Source organism: Camelus ferus, chromosome 9 (assembly GCF_009834535.1).
Source record: "Camelus ferus isolate YT-003-E chromosome 9, BCGSAC_Cfer_1.0, whole genome shotgun sequence".
Classification (NCBI taxonomy): Eukaryota; Metazoa; Chordata; class Mammalia; order Artiodactyla; family Camelidae; genus Camelus; species Camelus ferus.
In genome coordinates, this window is record NC_045704.1 from 52,110,465 (window position 1) to 52,133,204 (window position 22,740).

A 22,740-nucleotide genomic window follows, 5' to 3' on the forward strand; every position below is an offset into this window, starting at 1 on the left:
CGGCATTCACCGTGGGCGTTAAATCTCCATTCTGGTTGCCAAGATTAAATTGAATTGTCCCCATGGCCATTTAGTTTCCCTGCGCACAAAACGGAGCCAACATTTTTACACTTTTCTCCCTCTCTCCTCTCCTCTCTTTCATTCCTTTTTTTTCTCCCTCCATCTGCCTTTTTTTTTTCCTGTTTTTTGTTTGTTTAACACACCACTTGGTCCTCACTGCATTGGTCATGGTACCGTTTTACCACATGGAGCAAACCATGGCAGGAAGTGCCTGGCCCAGGCTGTTGAAGTTCCTGGTGGGGACACCTGAGCCTTCGTGTGATGGGGATGGGTGGACAATGCAGTACCATTTAAAATGGGGGGGGTGCATTTTGGGGTGTCCTCTTTATTTCCTGGACACCTTCCAGCTGGACTGGCTTTTTTGGGAACACGGGGATGTTTGTGCTGGAAGGCCCACTGATATGATTTAATCCCAAAGCTTTTTCTCAATGATGGATTATTCAGGCAGTGTTTTCCAAAATTGTCATTAATCAGGACAGACCCAGAGAGAACACGTACAGGATTGCCTGCACTGGGCCTGCTAGGGGTCGATGTTTTCTGGCTCAAAGAAGCTCCAAAAGAAAGAATTCATAGCCAGGGTGTTTCTTTCTCTAGGCAGCAAGTAACGCAGGTACCACACTCGGGTTCACTGATGTTTAGCTTGGATTAAAACTCAGCCAGGGAAATATGCGTAGCTTTGCTGGGGAGGAGGTGGGGGAGGCTTGTATCCTCAAGCATTGAACAGCAAAGAATGTCGGGCAGGATGGAGGGTCAGCTGAGTGCCCGCGGTTGAAGTTCTCAGTTAATGCCCTCAAAATTCTGAACTTTGAACGTAAGCACCCTCCCCTCTACACGGACCTTTTTTTTTGTTACAGTGAAACAGATCTTGGGAGAGCACCTGCCTTTTGTAAAGGAGCAAATTGGTTCAGATATCTTTGTTTGTGTAAACATTTTGGTGTCATTTGTGAACATCATCATCAGATGGGAGCACCTGAGATGACCATGATCCGCCTGCTGTGGCTGCTCAGGTGGCTTTTGATACAAACATGGGAGAATGGAGAAAAATCCAAAGTAGAGGCTTCGTGCAACATGGAATGTTGGCTGTCATTCTGCCCAGCCTTCCTTCTCATTTTACTCTGGCTTTTCTGCTGGCTCTCTCCCACACAGTGGTCCACAGCTTCGGCAGTATGCTAGGATCACCTGGGAAATTCTTTAAAAATAGTGATGCTCCAGGCTCATTGAATCCAGATCTCTGGTGGGGGAGGATGTTGGGTTTTATTTGGTGGGAGCTGGGGATGGCAGTGAGAGTTGAAAACCCTAAAATGCCCCATCATTAGATTTGAGGATCTGGAGGGAGAGATACTTCCTCTTAGAGTTTCATGTAGAAGGTTTCTGGGAGTGTGGAGGTGAGTCAAATCACCTTTGCAAAAAGTAAGACTGGGCTTCCAGCTTGAGCCAGGGTTTTAGGGTGCTTCTCTTCAGGCTGTTAGCCTTTCCTTGTTTCCCTTCTCCCTGAGACACTTTTAGATCTGTTGGAACATTGTTAGGTCTGCCTGCCCTTAGCCCTCCAAAATCCTTTTTTTTTTTTTCAAAGCAGTTTTTATTCACACATAATTCACCAGCCATACAATCATGCATTTAAAGTGCACAGTTCAGTGGTTTTGGGGATATTCACAGAATTGTGCACTCATCACCACAGTCGATTTTAGATCATTTTTATTAGCCCAAGAAGATCCACACTCCTTAGCCATCCCCCAGTTGTCCCTCTCCCAGCCCTAGGCAACCGTTCATCTACTTTATGTCTCAGTGGATTTGCCAGTTCTGAATCTTTCCTCCACATGGAATTATGCAACATGCAGTCTTTTGTGTCCGGCTTCTTTAACTTAGTATAGTGTTTTCAAGGCTTATCCCCACCCCATTGTAGCACATATCAGTACTTTATTGCTTGTTATGACTGAGTAATATTCCATTGTATGGATATACCACATTTTATGTCTCCATTCATCCACTGGTGTACCGTTGAGTTGTTTCCACTGTGTGGCTATGAGGAATAATGCCACTGTGAGCATCCGTGTGCAGGTTTTCATGTGTATTGTATTTACCCTGCAGTATCCTTTTTTGGTACCATCTGGGCCATCAGGGAAGTGTCTTGAAATGTTTTGCATCAGAAACGAGTCATTATTGGCAAGGCGGGCAGCTCTGGAGCAGGGCCCAGGGCACCTGGGGGTCGCTCACTCTGCACCTGCCGTCTGACCTGGAGCTGTCAATGGCTCAACCTCCTGGGAGAAGAAGGAATGCAGTCACAACTCCCTTTCTGGGCCCCCTGCTTCCAGAAATAGCGAAACGAGCTGCTTTCTGAGAAAGGAAGGTGCCCTGTTCCGTGATCACTACAAGACGTCAGTATTGTTTGTGTGATTAATGAGTCCACGTCTCACACGTTCCCACTGAATGTATCTGCGCCTTCTAACAGCGTCGTCTTCCATGTGTTGCTGACTGTGAGATTTATGGGGCCTAACTCGCAAACGGTGTGTGTCTGGATTGAGGGAACCTGAGAGTCGCTATTTGCCTCTGACCCTGAGGAAATTCCCTTTAAGCTGCTTATCAGAGGTGCGTGCTGAGAGCGTTGTGGGAAGATGGTGTCTCCGGTCCCCTGGTGAGACCTGGAGTCCGCTCTCATTACACATTAACTGGACTGACAGTGAGCTCACAGGCTCGTAGCTTCTCCTGCAAGTATCTGCTGACAGTTCTACTTCTGTAGATTTCACTTAAAAACCACATATACTGCAATTCCCCCATACTCCAAGTCTTCACTCTGGATTAAAATATAACTCCTTATTTAAAAAATCAAAGCAAAGCAAAAAAGAACAAAACTTTCATCAAGGTGGCTTAGATAAACCTCTAATTTCACCAACAGCAAAGCAACTCTTTATTTTCCATTTAAAGCACCATCATTGTGCCAGGCTTTTTTTGTATTTGCATTTTTAAAACTAAAAGAACATTTCCATGTCATGAAAAATTAAGTTTCTCTTAAACACATTCACAGCTTGCAGAAACACTGACAAATGTTTATGTATGATTTCACCACCAGGGGGCATTGTGGTTTGACTGTACATTTAAACAGCCTGCGTTCTATCAGTTTCCCCAGAAAATAAGACGGCCTAGGCGTATTTCTGATTCCTTCCAAGAAGGAATCATATCTGGAAGAGAACAGATGTCGATTCTTTTTCCTCACTAGCAAACAGTAGTGTTGTCAAATTTGCTAAACTTAGCCAGTTGAAGATTAACATGCAATATATAATACGCATGTGCCTAACTGTACAATAAATAGTAAATCACATTTTTATGCTTTCTGTGAACTTGGAAGCTGCAAGTTTTGTTTTTTTTTTTTTATTCCCTGGGTGTGATGAAATAAATAACATTCAAATGCATTTTAAAGATGTCAGTCAGGGGAAGAAAAAGTGCTTGGCAACTGTGTTTGATAGATTTCTTTTATGATTAATTCTCCTATTAAGTTTTAATGACTTTAAAGATATAAAGCTAGAAACCGCAAAACTAGGCATGGTTAGTAAATAACCGAAATACCAGGTGTACAGAAATGCATCTGTGCAAAAATGAAATCATATATTCTCTCGGATGTACTAGGAAACAGCTCTTTGGCAAGTCTAGAGAGTTAAATATCCCCGAAGGAGGGGGGGAAGCTTAAAAACAGTGAACTCAAGAAGATTGTGTTTCTTAAAGAAACTCCTGTGAGAAAGGTACTCTCGAAGATTCACAAATGTAAATTAAATTATTTTATGAAGCAATATTTATCAGCAAGACTGTCGCTCTCTTGGAATGCATTTCTCCGTTTCAAGGTTTTAAGCATCTCTGTACAAAATTTCAAGTATTTCTCACAGTTTTCTTCCCGGGCTCATTGGCATTGAAAGCCCTGGGTTGCTTTGTTGTTTTCTAAATGCTCTAAGGACTGGCTGGTCCCAGAAGTGGGAATAGTGGTGACAGTGTTTTAGTAATGCTGTCTTTTTTTCTTCCTTCTGCACCCAGAATTTATGAAACGTGACTCGGTTCACCCTCCAAACATCTCTGTGAATCGGGGAGGTTGGGAGAATTCATTTCAGTTTCCAAATACCAGAAGTGAGGGTAATACAGGCTTACCCCAGACTCTGTAACCTCCCCTCCACATCGGGGGCCTGCGAGTTCATGCTTGGGGCCCTCTGCGGTAGGCACAGCTGGATTATTTACTTTCTAGAACATCTCAACTCAAGTTCTTAAGCTGAACAGTTTAGAAACCAAACACACATTCATTAACATGAAAAATGACTGGAAAGAGTTGCAGGGCCCCCAGAAGAAGAATGTATAAATGTATATAGTTTTGTATATGCGTATGTATATGTTTTTGTGCCCAAAAGGAGATAAATGGTGTCTTTTACACAATCCCTTCTCCGCACTAAAGACTACGATTCTTGAATTTTTCTGAGTCCCCAAAGCACAATAGGCACCATTTGGAAGCTTCACATCAGGCAGCCCCACACATCAGAACTTCAAATCTAAAGATCTTTTAAATACACAGAACTTATTTTTGAAAGCTCTTGGCCCAGTCCAAATGAATACTGATTCCCAGCCTCTAAAATGCCTGGAGTGAGAAAACAGGGAATATTGTTCTTTTCCGTTTATATTATTTCATACTGAGTTAGCACACTTGCCAAGAGTCTGAGGCAGCTTCTGGCTTGACAATGCCTTATTTAACTAGCCTTGTTTCTAGAATAAAGTCAGGGTCCCCTGGGGGCCTCTCAGCGGCACTCAGGTCACTCCTGAGCTGGAAGAGACCAAAGCAAATAAAGCCAATCTGTTTCCCCATGAAAATCATCTTACCGTTTTCAGGGCTAGGACACAGATTTGGCCCTGGCCGCCAGGGAGCCTGGTCCAACACCGGATACCGAGGTCCTCTGGGGTTTCAGAGGACTAGAATCTCAGTGACCTGCCTCTTGGGGCCAAGGAGCCTTACCAAAAACTACGGCTTTCTGTTTGCTCCAGACTTGGGAAGTTGCTGGGCAGTCCGGCTAGCAAATGCCTCATTCCAGTGCTGGCTGTATCCCGGAGCTGTCCTAGTGCATGGAGCACGTCGGCTTGAGGCTGGAAGAAACCCCGAGCATTTGGCCAGGGAGAGGCAACTGGTTCCAGCTGGCCCAAGCCCTACGTTTTAAAAATTACCCAGATGAACTGATTTTGTATAGAGAGTGGGTGGAGAGGACTCCAGGGCCGTGGAGGAAGATACGGCCTTTCTCTCCCTAATCATGAGCGATGTGATTTGGAGAGAGAGGCTGGGGCTTGGCTCTGCAAACTGCATTTCCTTGGCTGAGCTCCAGAGGAGAAAAAGGGTCCAGGGGGAAGGCACAGGCACACCGTGTCCGGTCAGCGCCTTGCAGCTCCCCCTCCCCATGCCTTCTGCTGGGCATTGGGTGGGTCTGTGCCCCAAAGAGAGTGGCTCGGCCAAGCAGGGGCTGCCTGGAGACGGAGGCCACAGGCTTCAAGTTTTGGGGGAGTGGCTTCTGTGGACGTGAAAAAAAAAAAAAAAAAAAAAAACGACATCAGAGGCAGGAGGCATCCCTCCAAACATAACTTGGCCTCCCTGCTCTCCCTGTGGACAGCAGGCCGCGCTCTCCTGGCCCAGTGCCCACACGCGTTCTTGGCACACGTGGACTTTCCATATCGCTCCTGCCTCCGAAACGAATCCGGCCGGTGACTTGGCCACTCTGTAAAATGAAGAGGAGCACTCGTGTGGGCATGACTTTTTATTTTAACCTAAGAAAGGGAAGGAAAAAGGAAAAAGGAAAGAGAGCCTTCTCCTTCTAGATTCCCTCCAGCCCCAGAAGGTCTAGCCAGAAGCTCCAAAAAGCTACCCACATGTTTATGGGCAAGTCTGAGAGCGTATCCCCTTTCCCACACCTGCCTGATGCCTGAATCCAGGGATGCGCCCTGGCTAGGAGGGGGGGTGTTAGAGGGTGGGCCCTCTGTGATGAGTATTCCTGACCCAGGGCCTGTTTTATGGAAAATCCCAGTTCCTTCAGGCCAGGTCCCTTCTAATCCAGGCCATTGCTGTGAATACCAGAGAAGCGAGATCTTCTCAGCAAGGACAGCATTATCTCGAATAAAATGATAGACACACAGAGTGCTCTTAGATTCAGCCAACAGAGCAGAGGAGGAAGGGTCAGAACCAGGAGTCTACGGAGGAGAGACAGTGCAAATGATTTCTGTGTGTTGACTCCTTTTTTAAAGGCAAGATGAACAGCAATACATAACAATAAATATTTCTTTCTGGCCCAGCACCATAGATTAGATTTCACATTCCAAATGTAAATTGTGCCTAGGAAACATCGATGTTTACTCTAAGCAACTGACCCTCCGGCATAAAAATAAAAAGGGAAAGGGAAGCAAACAAACTGTGTTACTGACAAGTGACAGGATATTCTATTTTATATCTCGCAGACATCTTACAGCTCTGGCATTTCTGGGGAACACTTTGGGATACTTCCAGTCTGGTTTGTCCATAAAAAGCCGTCTGTTTTTCATGTTTTGAAAAGACACGCAGAGAAGCCCCCAGCATGTCACATCAAGTGTCTTATCCTTGAGGAAACAGCCCGCAGCGTCAGTGTCACCCACGTGCCATCCCTACCCCCAGCATCCTATGAGAAATGTCTTGGGGCTGTCTCCAGCCAGGTCAGCACTGCGCTGCTTGATACATGCACCAGACTGGGAACACGTCTGAATTACAGTGTGTAGCGCGGGAAAGACCGTCTGGCTAGACCACCACGTGCTGGTGCCGCTGCGGGCTGCCCGGGGAGCAGACCTGCCTCCGCTGTGCGTTCCACCCGCTTAGTAAGGCGTGGAGGGGCCTCAGGGCTCCCACCTGAGAGGATGAAACGAAACCCCCCGTCCTTCGAACTGTAGGACGAAGCTCACTGCTCCGCGGAACCAGTCTGGCCAACCTTGCCTTGAACTAAGGGCATGCGCGTGTTCTCTAGACTCACACCCACCCCATTCTAGTGCTTTTATTTCTCACATCAGTTTTTGCCTCAAAAACTACAAGATTCAGAGCATAGGAACGTGACTCATCTCTCACGCATCATGGCAAGTGGGCTGTCTCCAGCGTGTCAAAGGAACAGAAGGGCTGGTGGTCCCAAAGGCAGGAGGGAGAAATCTGAGGGGGGTGCCGGCGGGAGGTGGTCTGTGCAGATACCACTGGGCCTGACCCGCAGGGGTCTCCTTCCTTGGGCTGTCTCCTGCTGTGGTCCCCGTAGTGGGCAGAAGGAGCGAATGCTGGTCCCTCCACTTCCTTTGTACTTGTCAAACTTGCCAGCTCCTTCCAGAAACACAGGTATTTCATTATCTGCTGCTGTGACAGCTCCGTCATGGATCCCCTGGCTGGGTTCAAAACCACCTCCCCCTCCAGGAAAACATCGAGGGGATTTTGCCAGCGGGATCTCATGTGTGTGTGTGTACATGCACATCCTTGCCTGCACTCTCGGGCACAGTTGGCATTCTTTCCATTGGGCAGTAAAGCCCTCCCCTCCTGTCGACCTGGGACTTGGCAGTGAGCTGGAGCTGGCAGAAATTTTGTGACCCAGTTGTTAAACACAGACACCATTAAAACTTAAATTGCATAAACGTACAATTAAATAAATTATATTCAAAACCAAGTTATTAAATACTCGAAGCTGATTGCTTCCTAGTCATTTTACGATCCCTGGCTATTTTTATCTGTGCTCCTGAGGTGGTCTGGGTCTGGATGGCAGAAATGCTTCAGCCCCGCGTGCGGCTGCGGGGCTCTCCCTAAACCCGCGTCTGGTGACGTCACCTTGCTGGCGTGAGGCAGCCGGGGTGGGAGTATTTACACCGTGGAAATAGGCAAAAAGTACAAACCAAGCCTTAGTTGGTGGTTTATATTGCCACGGCTTAAGAAAGTAATTACAATATTAATAATGCAGGTTAAATGTAAGAGTATCAGGACTCTAGTCATTACGCTATGACTATTCTAAAAAAGAGGAAATGTTCTTTCAGCATATTAAAAAAGAAACCTCTTTTATCCGACTCCACAAAGAAGCTGCTTGTGGCATTGAAGAGTGAGTGAAGTTCCAAAATCTGTCTGTCTTGATTCTTTTGTTTTCCTCCTACTAGTTAGCTTAAAAGTTCTTACAGGTTAAAAGTACCAACCGGTGTTCATCAGCTGCTTTTTGGCTGTGGATGTAAGAGGTGGGCAGAAATCAATGAAAGCACTGGGTGAGAATCAATTGGCTCTGTGGAATTTATAATAAAGAATGTTGCATATTTTTATAAATGTGTGTGGTAACATCTTTTACATCAGTAAATTTTATAATAAACTTACGTGCAGTCGGCCCTCCATATCCAGGGGTTCTGCATCCCCAGATTCAACCAGCCTTGGATCATAAGTATTTGAAAAAACATTCCAGAAATATCCGAGAAGCAAAGCTTGAATTGGCCACATGCTGCCAACGACTTACATAGCATTTACATCATATTTAGAGCTATTTAGGTAGCATTTACATTGTATTAGGTATTATAAGTAATCTGGAGATTATTTAAACTAAGGGAGAAGGTGTGCTTAGGTTATATGCAAATACTACACCATTTTATGAAAGGATCATGAGCGTCCTTGGATTTTGATGTCCGCGGGGGTCCTGGAACCAATGCCAGGGGGATCCGAGGGACACCTGTATGCTTATTTACAGGCATGCCTTCGTTTTTGGAGAGCCAGTAGTTAAACATTGACCAGAAGACTGGATTCACTTCAGTCAGCTCTTCGCTTGTGAAACGTGTGAGGGTTCGTTGAGGCAGCATGTGCAAACGGGCCTGCTCCAGTTCCTGGCCCAAAGCCACAAAGACGGTAGTGGTCATAAGCGTTGTCTCCATCCCTGTCACCATCAGAGGGAGCAAGATGACATGGGCAAGGCAACACGTCCAAGAGCAGACTCACCTAGCACCCTGGGCTGCCCGGTGTGCCCAGTTCCAACTGCATGGCCACGGTCTCAGGATATTCATTTCCGCAGAGCAGCAGTCTCTTGGGTTAGCCCGCTGCAGGTCCTCCCCTCTCTCCTGATATCTACAGCCCTTCCGACAGACTGTGCAAAAATCTGGAAGAAGCAGGGGGCAGCTATCTTTCATGTAAAGGTGGTCAGTTGCTTTCTACCTCTCCCTTAACACATACTTGGTCTCCAAATGCAATCAGGGACCATCCTGTCCCCTTGAATCAAGCATTTCAGTGTGGTTTACAGGTGCACAATCTGCCCACACACCTAGACCTTTCAAAAAGGACTTGAAATCTTTTGAGAGGTCTGAAATGATAAGCCTCTGAAATATCCACCTGAAAACAGAAAGGGAACAAGGTGACACCTTGTGGTCCTGCGGAAAAGGATCCCGGGACCTTGCAGCGCTCTGAGACACTCCCGGCACATCTGATTTGCAGGTCGTTGATACCTCGAAGACCCCGACGTTCTGTCTCCCAGGCCCATCGCCCGGGACAGGCCCAGGCCAGTGGAACAAAGCGATTTCAGAATGATTACAGTACCTCCTCGCTTCCGTATCGTCATCTATTTCTTGTTATTCTAGTTGAGTACTGCATTCAGACAGAGGTTGCCAATAAAGTTTATTGTAGGAGCAACATGTCAATATCTGTTGTACCCCCTGCCTAGGGTGCTTGTAATTAAAATGCCACGGATAGTCCGGGAGAGGCATGAAAATTTGATGGCAAATTGATTTCAGGTTCATCTTGAAATTTGTCCTCAGCTAGACTCGATACGCCTGGCAGACGTGGGATGGCTTTTGTCAGGAGGGTCTGCTGGAATAAGACAGAGATGTCTCGATGTGAATATTAAATACAGCATGCTGTTTATGACAGATGATTCGCTCGGTGCTGAAACACGCTGTGACTTCTCTTTACACATCCTTCTCCATTCAGACTGCAAGGTAGGACCGCATAGATCCACTTTACATATGAAAAGAAGATGCATAGAACTCCCTGGGTATATGAAATAAAGAGTTTTATTTGAAAAGCTGGCTTCAAACACTGGGTATTCTATCCAATATTCTAAACTTAGAAATGCTCCTTGGATCTAATTTAAGAAAGCTAGAAAAGTAATGCTAATCGAGATGCTGTAATCAAGTATCATGGCCTTATAGCGTCTCCTCAGAATAGTGTATTGCGGGAAAGGGAAAAAAAGACCTAGAAGTGGGGAAAAATCCCAATATTTAATACTATAAATTGCTGGTTCTTGTAAAGTTGCATTTATACATCACATTATAAAAGCCATTATCCTTATGTATTGTTCCTGCAGAAATGCGCTATGATGATAATATAATTTTTAAAGTATATTTTTTTTTAGAATTTAATTTGGGAAAAGTGTGAGGGAAAAATAATGTGGAGTTTCGAGTGTTCTTAATTTTAAAAGTGTGTTGTTCCGTGGAATTAAACGTGTTCAAGAAAACCCGTTTTATCCTTTGAAACAGTTTATTTGGCAATTAATTGTATTTACTTTAGAATTTAGCGTGTGATTAGAAATGGAATTGAGAAGAGCGCTGCTCAAAGTGGGTGCGTGCATTCCTTCCTTTAGCAAATAAGAGCTGAGTCCCTGCCCTGTGCAAAGCAAAACTGGATGAGAAGAGATTACTAGGTGGGACTTCCGTGAGACCCCGGTCCCGGGTGCCCCTGTCACTGTGTATAATCTGTAATTAATTTTTCAAGAACGATTCAACTCGCGATGCCAAAATCTGCCAGCCTGGCTCAAAAATAAATGAGGGCTATGGTTTCATTCCTTTTGAACTGGAATTTTAACATGGAAATCGAAGCAATTCCCTTCGCATCTGAATGTAAGAGTCCGTTTGGAATCACTTACTGGAAGAACCGGTAGACCTACCTCTTGCTCAGTGTTACCTCCCAGGTGGTCACAGGAGCTAAGGCCCATCAGCGGACGGCGCTCAGCATATGCTCCCAGGTCGTCAAGTCACTCCTTTGCACATTCAGGAGATATTTATGGATCTTTTATTAGGATGGGTTTTATGGCCCCAGATTAAAAGTTAAAGTTAAATAGTAAAAGTAATGAAGATGTGCCTTCGGAGGATCCAACTGGTTTGTGTTTTCATTCCCTCCATTGTGTCAAGGCCCATTGAATTTTGATGATAGCATTAAAAAAAAAAAGGATACCTCGAATCATTTTTGGAAGGAGACCGTGTATGAATGAACAAATTAATAAAATGACCTCTACTCCAAAGATGCTCATTTCTATCTTTCTCTGTAAGTAGGAGACTTTTTTTTTCCAATTTGGAATTAATTCGTGCCAGCTTTAACATTCTCAAGAAATACTGTGGGCAGCATCCGATAGAAGATTTAATTATTTGATCATAGAAAATAAATGACTAAATAGTGCATCGGAAGCCCTGGGAAATATGTTTATGAGTGAAGCGATCAGTAGAAAATTATGCTTCTTGAAGGCTCATCCAAGAGTTTGTTTTAGATTCTCAAGTGTCTTATTGTGAGGCTGTTGCCTTTGGGCAGGGACCCAGTTCAAAACGAAGCTTCGCTTAATAATGAATCCATGATCCACTGGATGCATTAAAGAGTAGCCTGGCCTGGAATATGAATTGTCTACAGATTTCACCGATACTTACAGATGCACAGAGGGGGTAAATAAAGAAGGATTGTAGTCAAAACTATTTCAGAAATGCAGTACTTATCAGAACCTTTTACATGCAAATGTCTCATACCTAAGAAAGGGAAAGGATGACAGTATTTTCCAAACTTACATAATGACTGCTTACCATCCACCCCACATTTTGTTTTATATTATACAGTATTATAAGCAGCACTCAGGGGATAGATAATTAGTATTTTCCAAATTTTATATTACCACTTAGCCCCCACCGTTTTTATCATTTTGTGGGACCAGCCTTCTTTGGAACATCCATTGGGAAGACTGTCTTTACTCAAAGGAGTCTGTTGCAAGCCCCGATTCATACCATGCTGCAAAGATTAACTATATGACAAAATTTTCAACATTAATATATTTTTTTAATTCTGTTAATGGAGTGACTCAAAATCATCCAACCTATACTGTCACTAAAACTAGACTTTTCCCTAGTTACAACTGTCAGACAAAAAGAGGGACTTCCAGGCATGGCGAGATAGTCTGCATTATATTCTAAAAGGAGCCAATTTTAATATCTTTCCTAATGCACTTGCTTTAACTCCTTCCTTTAGTAATTAGATAATTATGTATAATTAGCACATTAATTACGTGCAACAGCTGCAGCTGAGTGTGCGTGTACAGTTGCTTGGCAATAGCTTGTGAGTTCACTATCAGACCTGTGAAATTTTTCTCCCTGGCGTGTTTTCACTATTTTTCCTCCCCACGTGCGGAGGTGAAGGGTGCTGCTGTGAACTACAAAGTAACACAGTTGAAATGATGCTAATCTGCTGCGGCCGCCCAGGTAAATGTAGAGGAATGCACCGTCACCTCCCTCCGCGGCTCTCGGCGCCAGTAACAGCATCCTTGCCATTTCTCAGGTCCACCAGGTAGGTTGCTGCCTGCCCCGGGGCCAGAGAGCAAGGTTTTCTGATGCATTTAAAAAATGCGTTTAATGTTGGTGAAAGGTTTGTTATATATTATTAAGTGGAATGAGCCGTTTAAAAACCGGTATGTACAAACCAACATTAACAAACAATAACAGTATGTACAAGGTGGTTTCCTTGTTATGTAAAAATGTAAAATGGATTTACGTAAATAATGTTACTACAAGTAAGCTGCCTATCTGCCTTTCTTTTCTCAACAAATATTGATGAGATATTGATTAGGTACCACTCCCTGTGCTGGTGCTCGGAATACAGCCTATACCGAGAAGACCATAGTCTGCGCTTTGGAAATGAAAGGCACTCTGTCATTTTAAAAACTATTTGCCTAGGATTGACCATTTGCTAAAATGAGTTTGTCACTTTTATCATCAGATAAAAAAAAAAACCCTCAAATGTATTGGGAAAGTTTAATAACCTCCTGTAATTTCATACTAAGCATAAGGCTAGGCACATAGTATGAGCTCAGTAAACACTTCTTGAGTTAAATGGAATTATATTTGCATTTGAAAACAACACTCAGATTAAAATGCCAGCTTTTTAAATTTATTTTTTACTGATTTGTTTGGCCCTGGAGGTACCCCACGGGAGCGTGGGGGACAGACATATTCCCTGTGGATTCTTCCTCAGAAGACCACTGATGGGACCATGTGGGCTCACGTACCAGCTCTGAGTAGACCTAGCAGTCGCCCAGGAGAGATACAAGATACAAGGCCTCCACCAGCATTATCCCATCGTGGTCTCCCTGCCTCCCCGAGGCAGCTCCCTCTGCACCGGCACCTGCCTTCACACCTGCCGGCTTCCAAGCCGCAGCAAGCCTGCATGCTCAGCACTACAGTGTGTTTCTTTTGTAAAGGTGGCTTTGCAGAGGGCAGAGGGTCCTCTATGGAAGATGTCAGCACACTAACTTTAGGAAAAACAAAACAAACAAAAAAAAGAAATGAATAAAACTCCCTAAGCTTGGAATCCTGGCAAAGTCGAAAGACTCCTGACAGTGAACCAGTTTTGGCCAGTAGGAATTTTTTGCTTTGTTAGGTATCTCTCTCTCTCTCTTCCTCCCTACTTTGGTCTTCTGTGTTTCTTCCTCTCTCTCCTTTCCCCCACTTGCTTGCCCTTCTATTAAAATGTTCCCACAAATTAAACGGTAGCCTGTGCTCACCAGTCAGTGAAACCATGCCAGTGAATAATAGGAGAAATGGATCACAGTGTCCCCCTTTCCTTCTGCTGTCCCCCAGCCACACCGGCTACGCCATGACCACAGCCTGCCGGGAGCTCTATGCACTGTCTCCTGACTCTTCTACCCATACAGAGACATCCTGGGCTCATACAGGGAGGCTTTCCTGATTGCTTTTATGAAAGCACTGCCCTGCTTATGCAAGGTGCACCATGCCTCGCTTGCTTATCCCCCTGACCAATACATCACAGACGTCTCTCCAGGTCAGTAGATAGAAGAGCGAGCTCATTTCTTCTAATAGCTGCATAACACCTCATAGTATGGATATTCCATAATTTATTACAATTGGACTTCCATCCATTTAAAATTCTCATGTTCAGAGCTTTCTGGACATTTGGAAACGTTTTGCAAAATTGACATCATCTCTGTAAATGTATGAACTCAAATTCCCTCTAGAATGGTTGGATATTTAGAACATCCTGCACATGTGGCTTGTTTGTAAACTCTTCTTCCCCAAACGTTATCCTCTTCTTTGCACATGTGCCGTCTCTTCATAGTACTCTCAGCCCTTCCTATATACCTGCAGAATATGTATTTTTTGCATCGGCAAAAGTCCAGCTGAAAGAATACTTATTTAGTATAATTTAAACATGAGGGTCTTTTCATGCTACTTCCATTTAAATAATTCAAAAATCTGTTGCAAGGTGTCTCAATACTAGGGGAAGAGAGCTGCTAATGGATATATCATCGCCGCTGAAGACAAACTGCGTTATTCTGTCGGCAGTTGAGAAGTATGAGAGAAAGATCAAGATTAACATTGTCATTATTGGTGTTATGTTATCTGCTCCTCTCTGGAGGCACAGGTCTGATTCCTGCGAAATCGCTTTTCCTCCTCTTTAGGGATGGTGGCGTTGACGTGGTTTTAATTTGAACTGCGTTATTTGCCTTATATCTTTTTAAAAGTTCTATGAAAAAGTGTCTTACACGTGTTTCTTATTGATGAAATCAGGGTGACCATCCTTCAAATATGAAGCAGATATCTCTGAATATTCAAATCCTGGACTGCATTTGTAGCGGCACGAATGATTCTTCTGAAACTGACACATCAAGGAGCTTCTCATCCATTATTAAATTACCTTTTCCTGAAACAAAGTATTTATCAGATGTAACTCGATACCCAAATTCCTCTTCTTGTTAAACTAGAAGCTATGACACACACACACACACACACACGTCTTTAGTCACACACACACACGTCTTTAGTCTTGGTTTTAACATTTTAAGCATCCACAGACAAGTAATAGAATGAGCGATAGAAAATTGCCAGAATTGAAATTATTTCCAGCTATGTTTAAATATGAATGTCTTGTTCGACTCTTAGCATATGTATTTATGGCCGTGTGATATCATTATGGCATCGTAATGAACGTCTGCTGAATTATGTGGGATTCAGTGGGGGATACAAATGGATTTAAATTCTGTAACTGTCATGCTGTGGTCCGAAAAGGGCGGAAACTGACATATCTCCCTGCATTAACACATCTGTCAAGCGGCCTCAGCCCTCTGTGCGGGTCTCGTCTGTTGGAAGGGGGAGGCGGGGTGGGCAGAGGGGGCTCTGCATTGAGCACACATAGAGATGGGTGTGAAAAACCCAACACAAGGCACATTATGGAGCTGCCTGACTTGGCTTTTGGATTTGTGTTACTCTGGATGAAGAACAGTGTTGTGCATATCTTTTTTCCTTTTCTTATTCTGAATGCCTACCTTTAAATGAAGTGAGTAGGTTACCTTATTATATGGTCTTTATTAGTGAGTGAGCGTGTGTGTGTGTGCGTGTGTGTGTAGAGCACAGAAGCAGAGTGAAGAGAGAGGGGATGGTCCTGAGTTTGGATTCACCTTCTTCCTTATGAGCTGTACATACGCCATGGAGCCTGGTAATTAAACACTTGGAGCCCAAGTTTTCTCCTGTTGCATGGAAATAAGTAATACTGCATACTTTCCAGTATTCTCATCAGATTCACATGCAATACGTATGTTGAGGGTCTAGCAAAGTCCCTGTTAAATAAGAACTTAAAATATGGTAGTTGACATGGCTGTTTTTGCTGTTTTTATTATTATGAATGTTACCTTTTCAAAAAATACCCACAGTGCCCCTAGGAGTAATTTTTCTCAGTGGTGTACATTAGAAACTTACCATTTTAACATCAGCAACACGAATTCACCGAGCACTCCGATTTCATTCATTTAAGAGATATTTACTGAACGCCAGCTGAGTAGAAGGCAGGATGCCAGGTCCAGGGAAACAGTAGCCAGCCACGCCCCACAAGTCCCTCCCCTTCACAAGTCCGTCACCTTCCAGGGGAGTATATGCAAATCCCGACTGTTCAGGGAGAAGGATTCTGGTGAAAAGAGGGGCAGGTCCCTCCAGAACAGTGCCCTCTTCCTGCGAGGGGCGTGGCTGGACTTTGCCTTAGTGGGGAGGTGGAGGAGAGCATGGCCCCTCGTTTCTCTGTGCACAGAATGATGTTTCAGCCCCTGCCCCTGTGCTGATTGGTGCCCACCGGCCCCATGTTTCGTTGCTGGGCCCCCATGGTGTGGTGAAAGGTGACTTGTGCCTCGTGGGGCGTCTGGTAGAAACTCCTTCCATCACTGTTTTCTGCGCTAGATTTCCCGTCACTTGCCAAAGTTGATAAGTCTGTTTGCTTCCGTTTTTTCCCTAGTTTAACCTTGTAAATTAGGTAGATTGTAGACAGGGCTATCCTTTCTGAAGCAGGACTGATTGACTCCACTAATTAGCTGTGTGGCCCTGTCCGTCATGCCTCAGTTGTATCACCTGTATAATGGGATCCTAATAGTACGGATCTCACTGAGCTGTAAGGATGAAAAACTTTGGTATTGAAATGCTTAGGTAAAGCCCGGGCGTGGAGAGGGCTACAAGGCTCTTTACTGTTGCTTATTCTTGTTCTCATGAAGTGCATCATTCTGGTAATAGTCATCTTTAGGATATTTTAATCACTTTTTGGCTTACTTTACGCCTCCTCCCCATCAGGCCCCCCTCCATAGTAGGTAAAACGTGTTAACAGTCTAATACATTTTCTTCTAAATTTTTTCTATGCCTATATATGTATATACACACACACACATACATCTGTGTATTTATCCATCTGTAGGAGATATACATATATGCACACATATATGTATGTGTGTATATGTGGGCATAGAAAAAATATTTATGTGTATATATGTATGTATATATAAATGTGTGTGTGTCGATCTCCTACAGATATATATATACACACACAGATGCACATACGTATTTAGAGGTTTTTTGTTTTTTTTTTTTTTTTTTGGTAGCTTTGCTTGGTAAAACATGGAGTCCTTCTGTGCACACTGTCCTGTATCTTTCTTTTCTCCTCCGCCTGCGGTGTGGTCTCCTGTGGCATGGACGTGCCGTGCTCTGCATGGTCCTTCTGCATCTTGATGTGTTGGAGGGCATTCATATAGTTTCCAGGGGTTTGTCCCCACACTCCCACCCGGCCACAAATAGTGATCCAATAAGCATCTTTGTTGATCTGTCCAGACTGATGCTTTTATTTCCGTGGGATGGATTCCCAGGTGTGGGATTGCTGGGCCAGACTCTAAATTTTTTAAATGGATTTTTCTCAATCTAATGGACTGTGCTGAAGAGAGCCAAAATCTTGATAGAAACACTCCACTTAGAGTGAATTTTTTTGGATGTAAAAGTGGATGGTAATTAAGCGTACACACATTAAAAAGAGTAATTTGACCAGCATATCACAGTATTAATTGATTATAATGTCTGAAAGACTTTGGATTCCAATATTTGAGAATGAGAAAGCAGGTGGAAAGTCTACCAGTTACAGGCATGTATTTTGCGCACGAATATGAGAAAGCAACTGGCGTACCTTTGCTAGTATTTTTGTAGAACAAAAATCGCTAGTAAGTGTCATGTTGGATGCCATGCACAGATGATTAGTGGCTGTCCGGATGGTTCCAGTGGACAGGGATGCTGAAGCCGAATCCAGGCTGGGGGCCCAGGAGGGCCCTGGTTGGTTGGTGTGTTATGAAGGACAGGGTGCGTGGGTAAGTGTGTGAATCCAGGCGTTCACTGCCCCTGTAGCAGAGTGAACATTTCACCCTCCCAAATCACAGAGGTGGATAATGGAACATCTGTGACAGGGACGGCCTTTTCATCCAAGGCTTCCAGAGGCCCAGCATTTCTAAGCTAAGGGGAGGTCTTGCTGGTACCTGATAGGTGAGCGAAAGATTTGCGTTTTATCAAGGCGGCAGCGAGCAAAAGGGACCAGAAGAGCTCAAAACAGATAATGGTTTTGGGGGGGGGGTGCGGTCATCAGAGCGAGCAGACCTGGACGAAGGACTGACCGTGTAGGGTGAGGGAGAGTGCCTCCAGACCCTCCCAGAAACACACCTCCTTTGTCTTGGAGGAGAATTGAGTTACTCTGTGTAACAGAGTACAGCGGCAGAATGATTTCTTCTATTTAAACATTTTGACAGCTTACTCACATACATAGTCTTGACTCCATGGGATCTTGGAGGGTCCTCAAGAGACATTTTGCGCATTTTCTCTGCTTTTCGATATTCCTTTTTATTGAGGGTTAGTCGGTGGTGATGGCGGTGTTCCAGGAATGTGTCAGAATTGGGAGAATGTGGGAGAGGCAGAGAGCGGTAAAAGGCCTGGCCCGAGTTCATGTTTAGACGTCACTATCTAACAGCTGAGAACGGTTGGGTCAATCAACTACTGTGTAGGCCTCCTCTTTTAGCAAATGCACAGACCTACTCATATGACGGAGCTGCATGCAGTTTAGTGAATTAAAAGTGCTTATTTATATAAAGTAAATTCTGAACAAGCATTAAACAAAGAGATGGGATTCATCACACTGGTTTCCAACTTAGTCTGTTGGCGTTGTCAAGATGCCTGCCTTTACAAGTGTCCTTTTATTTCCTTAGTATTGAAAAGAGTACTTCTCTGAGTATGAGGCAGTGTTTCAGTCAGTGCTTTAAAACTACAACCTCAACTTTTCTTATAGAATTAGTAAACCTACAAGAAAAAGCAATGCACCCTAAACCCTACACCTGTGAAAACTGGAGTGTGTGTGTGTGTGTTGTTTGGCTTGTAGGTCATGGCGGATGTTTGAATTTTGATGCTGTGTATGTAGTTTCCATGCTCAAGTTGGGGAAAGTGAGCACTTGAAACTCATGACAAATTTTGCAGACTTTCAGGAAACTGACGTTCAGAGATGAAGTCATTTGCCAGTGAGTCACCGTGCAGTGAGTGGTGAGGCTAGCTGCAAACCCTCTGCTGTCCACGTCGAAAGCCTGTGTTCTTTCCACACACATAAGACTACGGAGGAGATGGGAAGAGAAAGAAGGCTTTTTTTTTTTTAATTCAGAAGTTGATCTGAGAGTTGTTCACCTTTGTCCTACTCTCTAAACTAAGGCAAGACGTGGATTCACCAACTCTGGAAGTAGTTGAAAAATGAGGGTCAGAATATTAAAAAAAAAATCTAGTTAAATTAAGTCACCATTCTGGTTGATTGAAGTCTTGTTCTATACAAAGAAACACAAACAAACAAAAACCCCTTATTCTTTGAGTGTTTCTTAGACCTAGCCTTTCCCCACAAGTCCCCTCCACTCACACTTGAAGTTTTCTTCTGCATCGAATGGCAGTAACTCACCCGGGTCCTGGGCTCTGCCTGCAATCTCTTCCTCTATTTCCGATGTCCCTCTCTGCCTTCTTCATGAGCTATGACATGACCTCCAGATCTCTCTTTGACTCCCTGTATTACCATTAGAAGACATCTACAGTGGGAAATCGCTCAGTTCCTGTTTTTGATTAATATTTTATCAGCTGCAAGAGGAAATGGTATTCTACAGCAGCACTAATAAGTAACTGAGCAGATGAGATGCTCCTGCTAGCTTTGGTGAAAAGTACGAGCAAGGTTACCAGTGAAGAGCTCAGGATAATAAAGTCAGGTGTCTGAATCAAATATCTGGTAGGGTTAAAAAAAAAATCTAACACTGGTGTGAGCAGAAATCAAGCACTAAATCCACCTTTGAGTAGTGACTCACCATCTTACATTTATTGACAGTAGTAACAGCATCACTGATAATTACTACCTTCATTGAAAGCCACATATCTAAAACAGAGGACCAAAAATGTTAATTTGTATAGTATTTCATTATAGATAAACTCAGGGTTATTAAGTGGACAGCTGTAGACTGGCTACACTGCCAAACGCAGCAAATGCTGAGAATTTCGCTCACCCCACTGTATTCAAATGGTTCTACAAGAGAGGAAGTACTGTAGCCATCCGTAATAATACCGTCCGGTAATTACCGAATCATAAATGTTTGGGGAGCTGAGGGTCACGGGCTTAGTGGCAACTTTAGTCTGTCCTGATGCATTTAAGCGTTTGTATTCCATATCTGGCTGGTGGTATTTTAATTCCCCCTGGACAGTCTGATGGGGGGCAGGGGGAGAAAGAAGAGTTATTCTTCCATTTTTATTTTTCATCTTGGATGAGAAGACTTTTTGTTGTTTGTAAGGTAGTAGGAACTGGCCTTCAGTAAACAAAAATGATTTCAGCCTATCCGTCAGGCTTTGTTGTAGAAAGATGCTCCGTTTTCCCCTCATACATGGTGTCCAGCCCGGGGTATATGGTTTATGAGAACATGACCCTCGAGGCATCAGGAACCAGCTGCCTGCACTCTCCCGGCAGGAGGCCAGGCTCTCCTGGGAGGCTCAGAGGACAGCCAGGAGCAGGAGTTTCAGGCTGAGAAATCGCAGGTAAAAACACATCACCATTTTAAGAAATACCAGTGGATTTTTTTTTTCATTCCTTGAGTATTTTATTAACATTTGCTACTGTATTGCAGCCCAATTCACTCAGGCTCATGTTTCTTGCGTATCACATGGGAACTTTCATTAAATTGTGGCAATTCCAATTTGTGCGGTTATCAAGTCAACATCAAATAAAGTGGACTGCGTTTTAGCCTGCAAACCTCGCTTTGTAAGTCTCTGATGTATTTGGGCTGATTCCCTTCTCTGTGCGTCCTTCTCTGTATCAAGTTACCATTTTTATTGCTAAGGTACCGTTATTGTTGGTTTTTAAGGGAAATTGTCATGATACGCCTGACATGGGAACCAGGCCCAGGGCATTAGGGATGGAGCCTCATCCAAACGCTCTTTTGTTGTTGTTGTTAAAAATTATTTCCCATCGCTTTCGTCTCAGTCTCTCTCTATTAAAATCCAACTTAATTAGTAAAATTTAGCTGATTTGAGATTTCACATTTGTCCTCTAATGAACTATTAGCATTTTAATAAATAATATTTGATATCAATTAGTAGAGGTTAAAATACATGAATTAATTCTTTTGACAACACATGTTTTCTTATAAAGCCAAGCAGAAAATATTTGCCTGTAAGAAGTAGTTCTTGTGGCTCTTGCTTTGCAATCAGGGACTGAACATTTGAGTAGCAAAATGCCTCTCAACCTTCATTGCATTCTGTAGGGGGCAGCGGCGAAGTCAGTGTCAACGATGCATTCTCTTTTTTAGACAGTCTTCTCCACTCCTGGGATCCAAGAAGGGTAAGGGCTGTGGGGTGCTGGAGTGAGCTTTTAACTGCCTGGAACCTATCACAAGGTCTGCCAAGGCCACATCTTCCAACCCCATGTCTGTCTTGCTGTTATGTTGACTCTGACACGGGGCATCCTGGCTTCAGACTCACTGGAAATTTCAGGAAGATGAGCACCGCTTTAAGAAAAAGATCGGAGGGAGAAAAAGTATAGTTCTTCTCCTTAAATGGAGAAAATCCTATGGGCATGATGTATCATTTGATTGGAACATGTTGTTTTATGGTGACTGAGCCCTTGCCTCATCAGATCTGCCTCTGACACGCAGTAAGCGGTTGTAATTTTGATGAAAGAGCTTCCACAACAGTGTTCTGGTGCGTGCGCACACAGCCCTGATCAGGAACCAGTTCTTCCAGGCCGACACTGGAACAGAGGGATGGAGATCAGAGCACCCAAGCAAGGGCCCCAGCCCACCACGGGTGGAAGAAGGGGGAGCGGGGCAGGAGCAGGAAGCGGGGCAGGGCTAATGGACGGTGGCTGCTCGCTGCTGATCTGAAGGCCTGGAAGGTGCTGGTGGTTCTGGATCCTTATATCAGGAAACATGGCAGCCCTGAGCCATTTGACTGTCATGAAGAAGTCAGACACCAGAGCAAGGGATCGATGCAGGGCACCCAGTGCAGGTGAGTCCCCAGAGGCACATGTTGAAATAGGAACGGTCCCAGCAAGACTATATAACATGCCAGACCTGGTGCAAAAGGAAAGTGAGGGGTTCCGGCAGGGGCAGGAAAGTGAATCTCCCCTTTCCACAGGCCCACCATCCCAACCTTGGGTGGACAGTTATCCCCCAAGGAGTGCAGCCTCTGCTGGGGGACACACTTAGAACTTGGTTTGGGATGAGCAAAAGGCCCTTTTCCCAGTCACCAGCCTAGCACGCTGTGGTCCTGTGAGCCTGGGAGAGGGCTGGGCTGTGGTCATGACCTCTGACCATCCCCATGTCCAAGCCCAGGCCCCTACTAGGAGTGGAGGCCAGCAGCGGGGTGCAGTTGTCTGCACCTTGGATGAGGGTGATGGTGGTCTTGGGGGGTGCTGTGAGAGAAGGGCTGGCCTGGCCCAGGGTTCCAGGGCAGAGAACAGCTGGCTTGGAACCTGTCCCAGGGAGGCAGGGTTTGGGGCGAGGCAGATGCATAGGTGAGCTGAGACTCCAAACCCCCTGCACATACTTGATTGTTTGACCAGCCTTCACTTACAGAGTGCAAATTCAGACAGAAAATTATTAA

At 44.4% G+C, this 22,740-nt stretch overlaps 1 protein-coding gene across 5 annotated transcripts in view; it reads left to right on the forward strand.

Annotated features, from left to right (window-relative positions):
* WWOX (WW domain containing oxidoreductase) overlaps window positions 1–22,740 on the forward strand; it is a 902,466-nt gene that overhangs the window by 313,773 nt on the left and 565,953 nt on the right. Inside the window, exon 9 of one of the 5 annotated variants that reach the window (XM_032486817.1) lies at window positions 6,523–10,327. The exons of the other annotated variants lie outside the window; for them this stretch is intronic. Coding sequence (XP_032342708.1) covers window positions 6,523–6,816 — 294 coding nt within the window. The 3' untranslated portion in view covers window positions 6,817–10,327. Of the gene's footprint in view, window positions 1–6,522; window positions 10,328–22,740 lie in introns of those variants that run through there. 5 annotated transcript variants of the gene reach the window in all.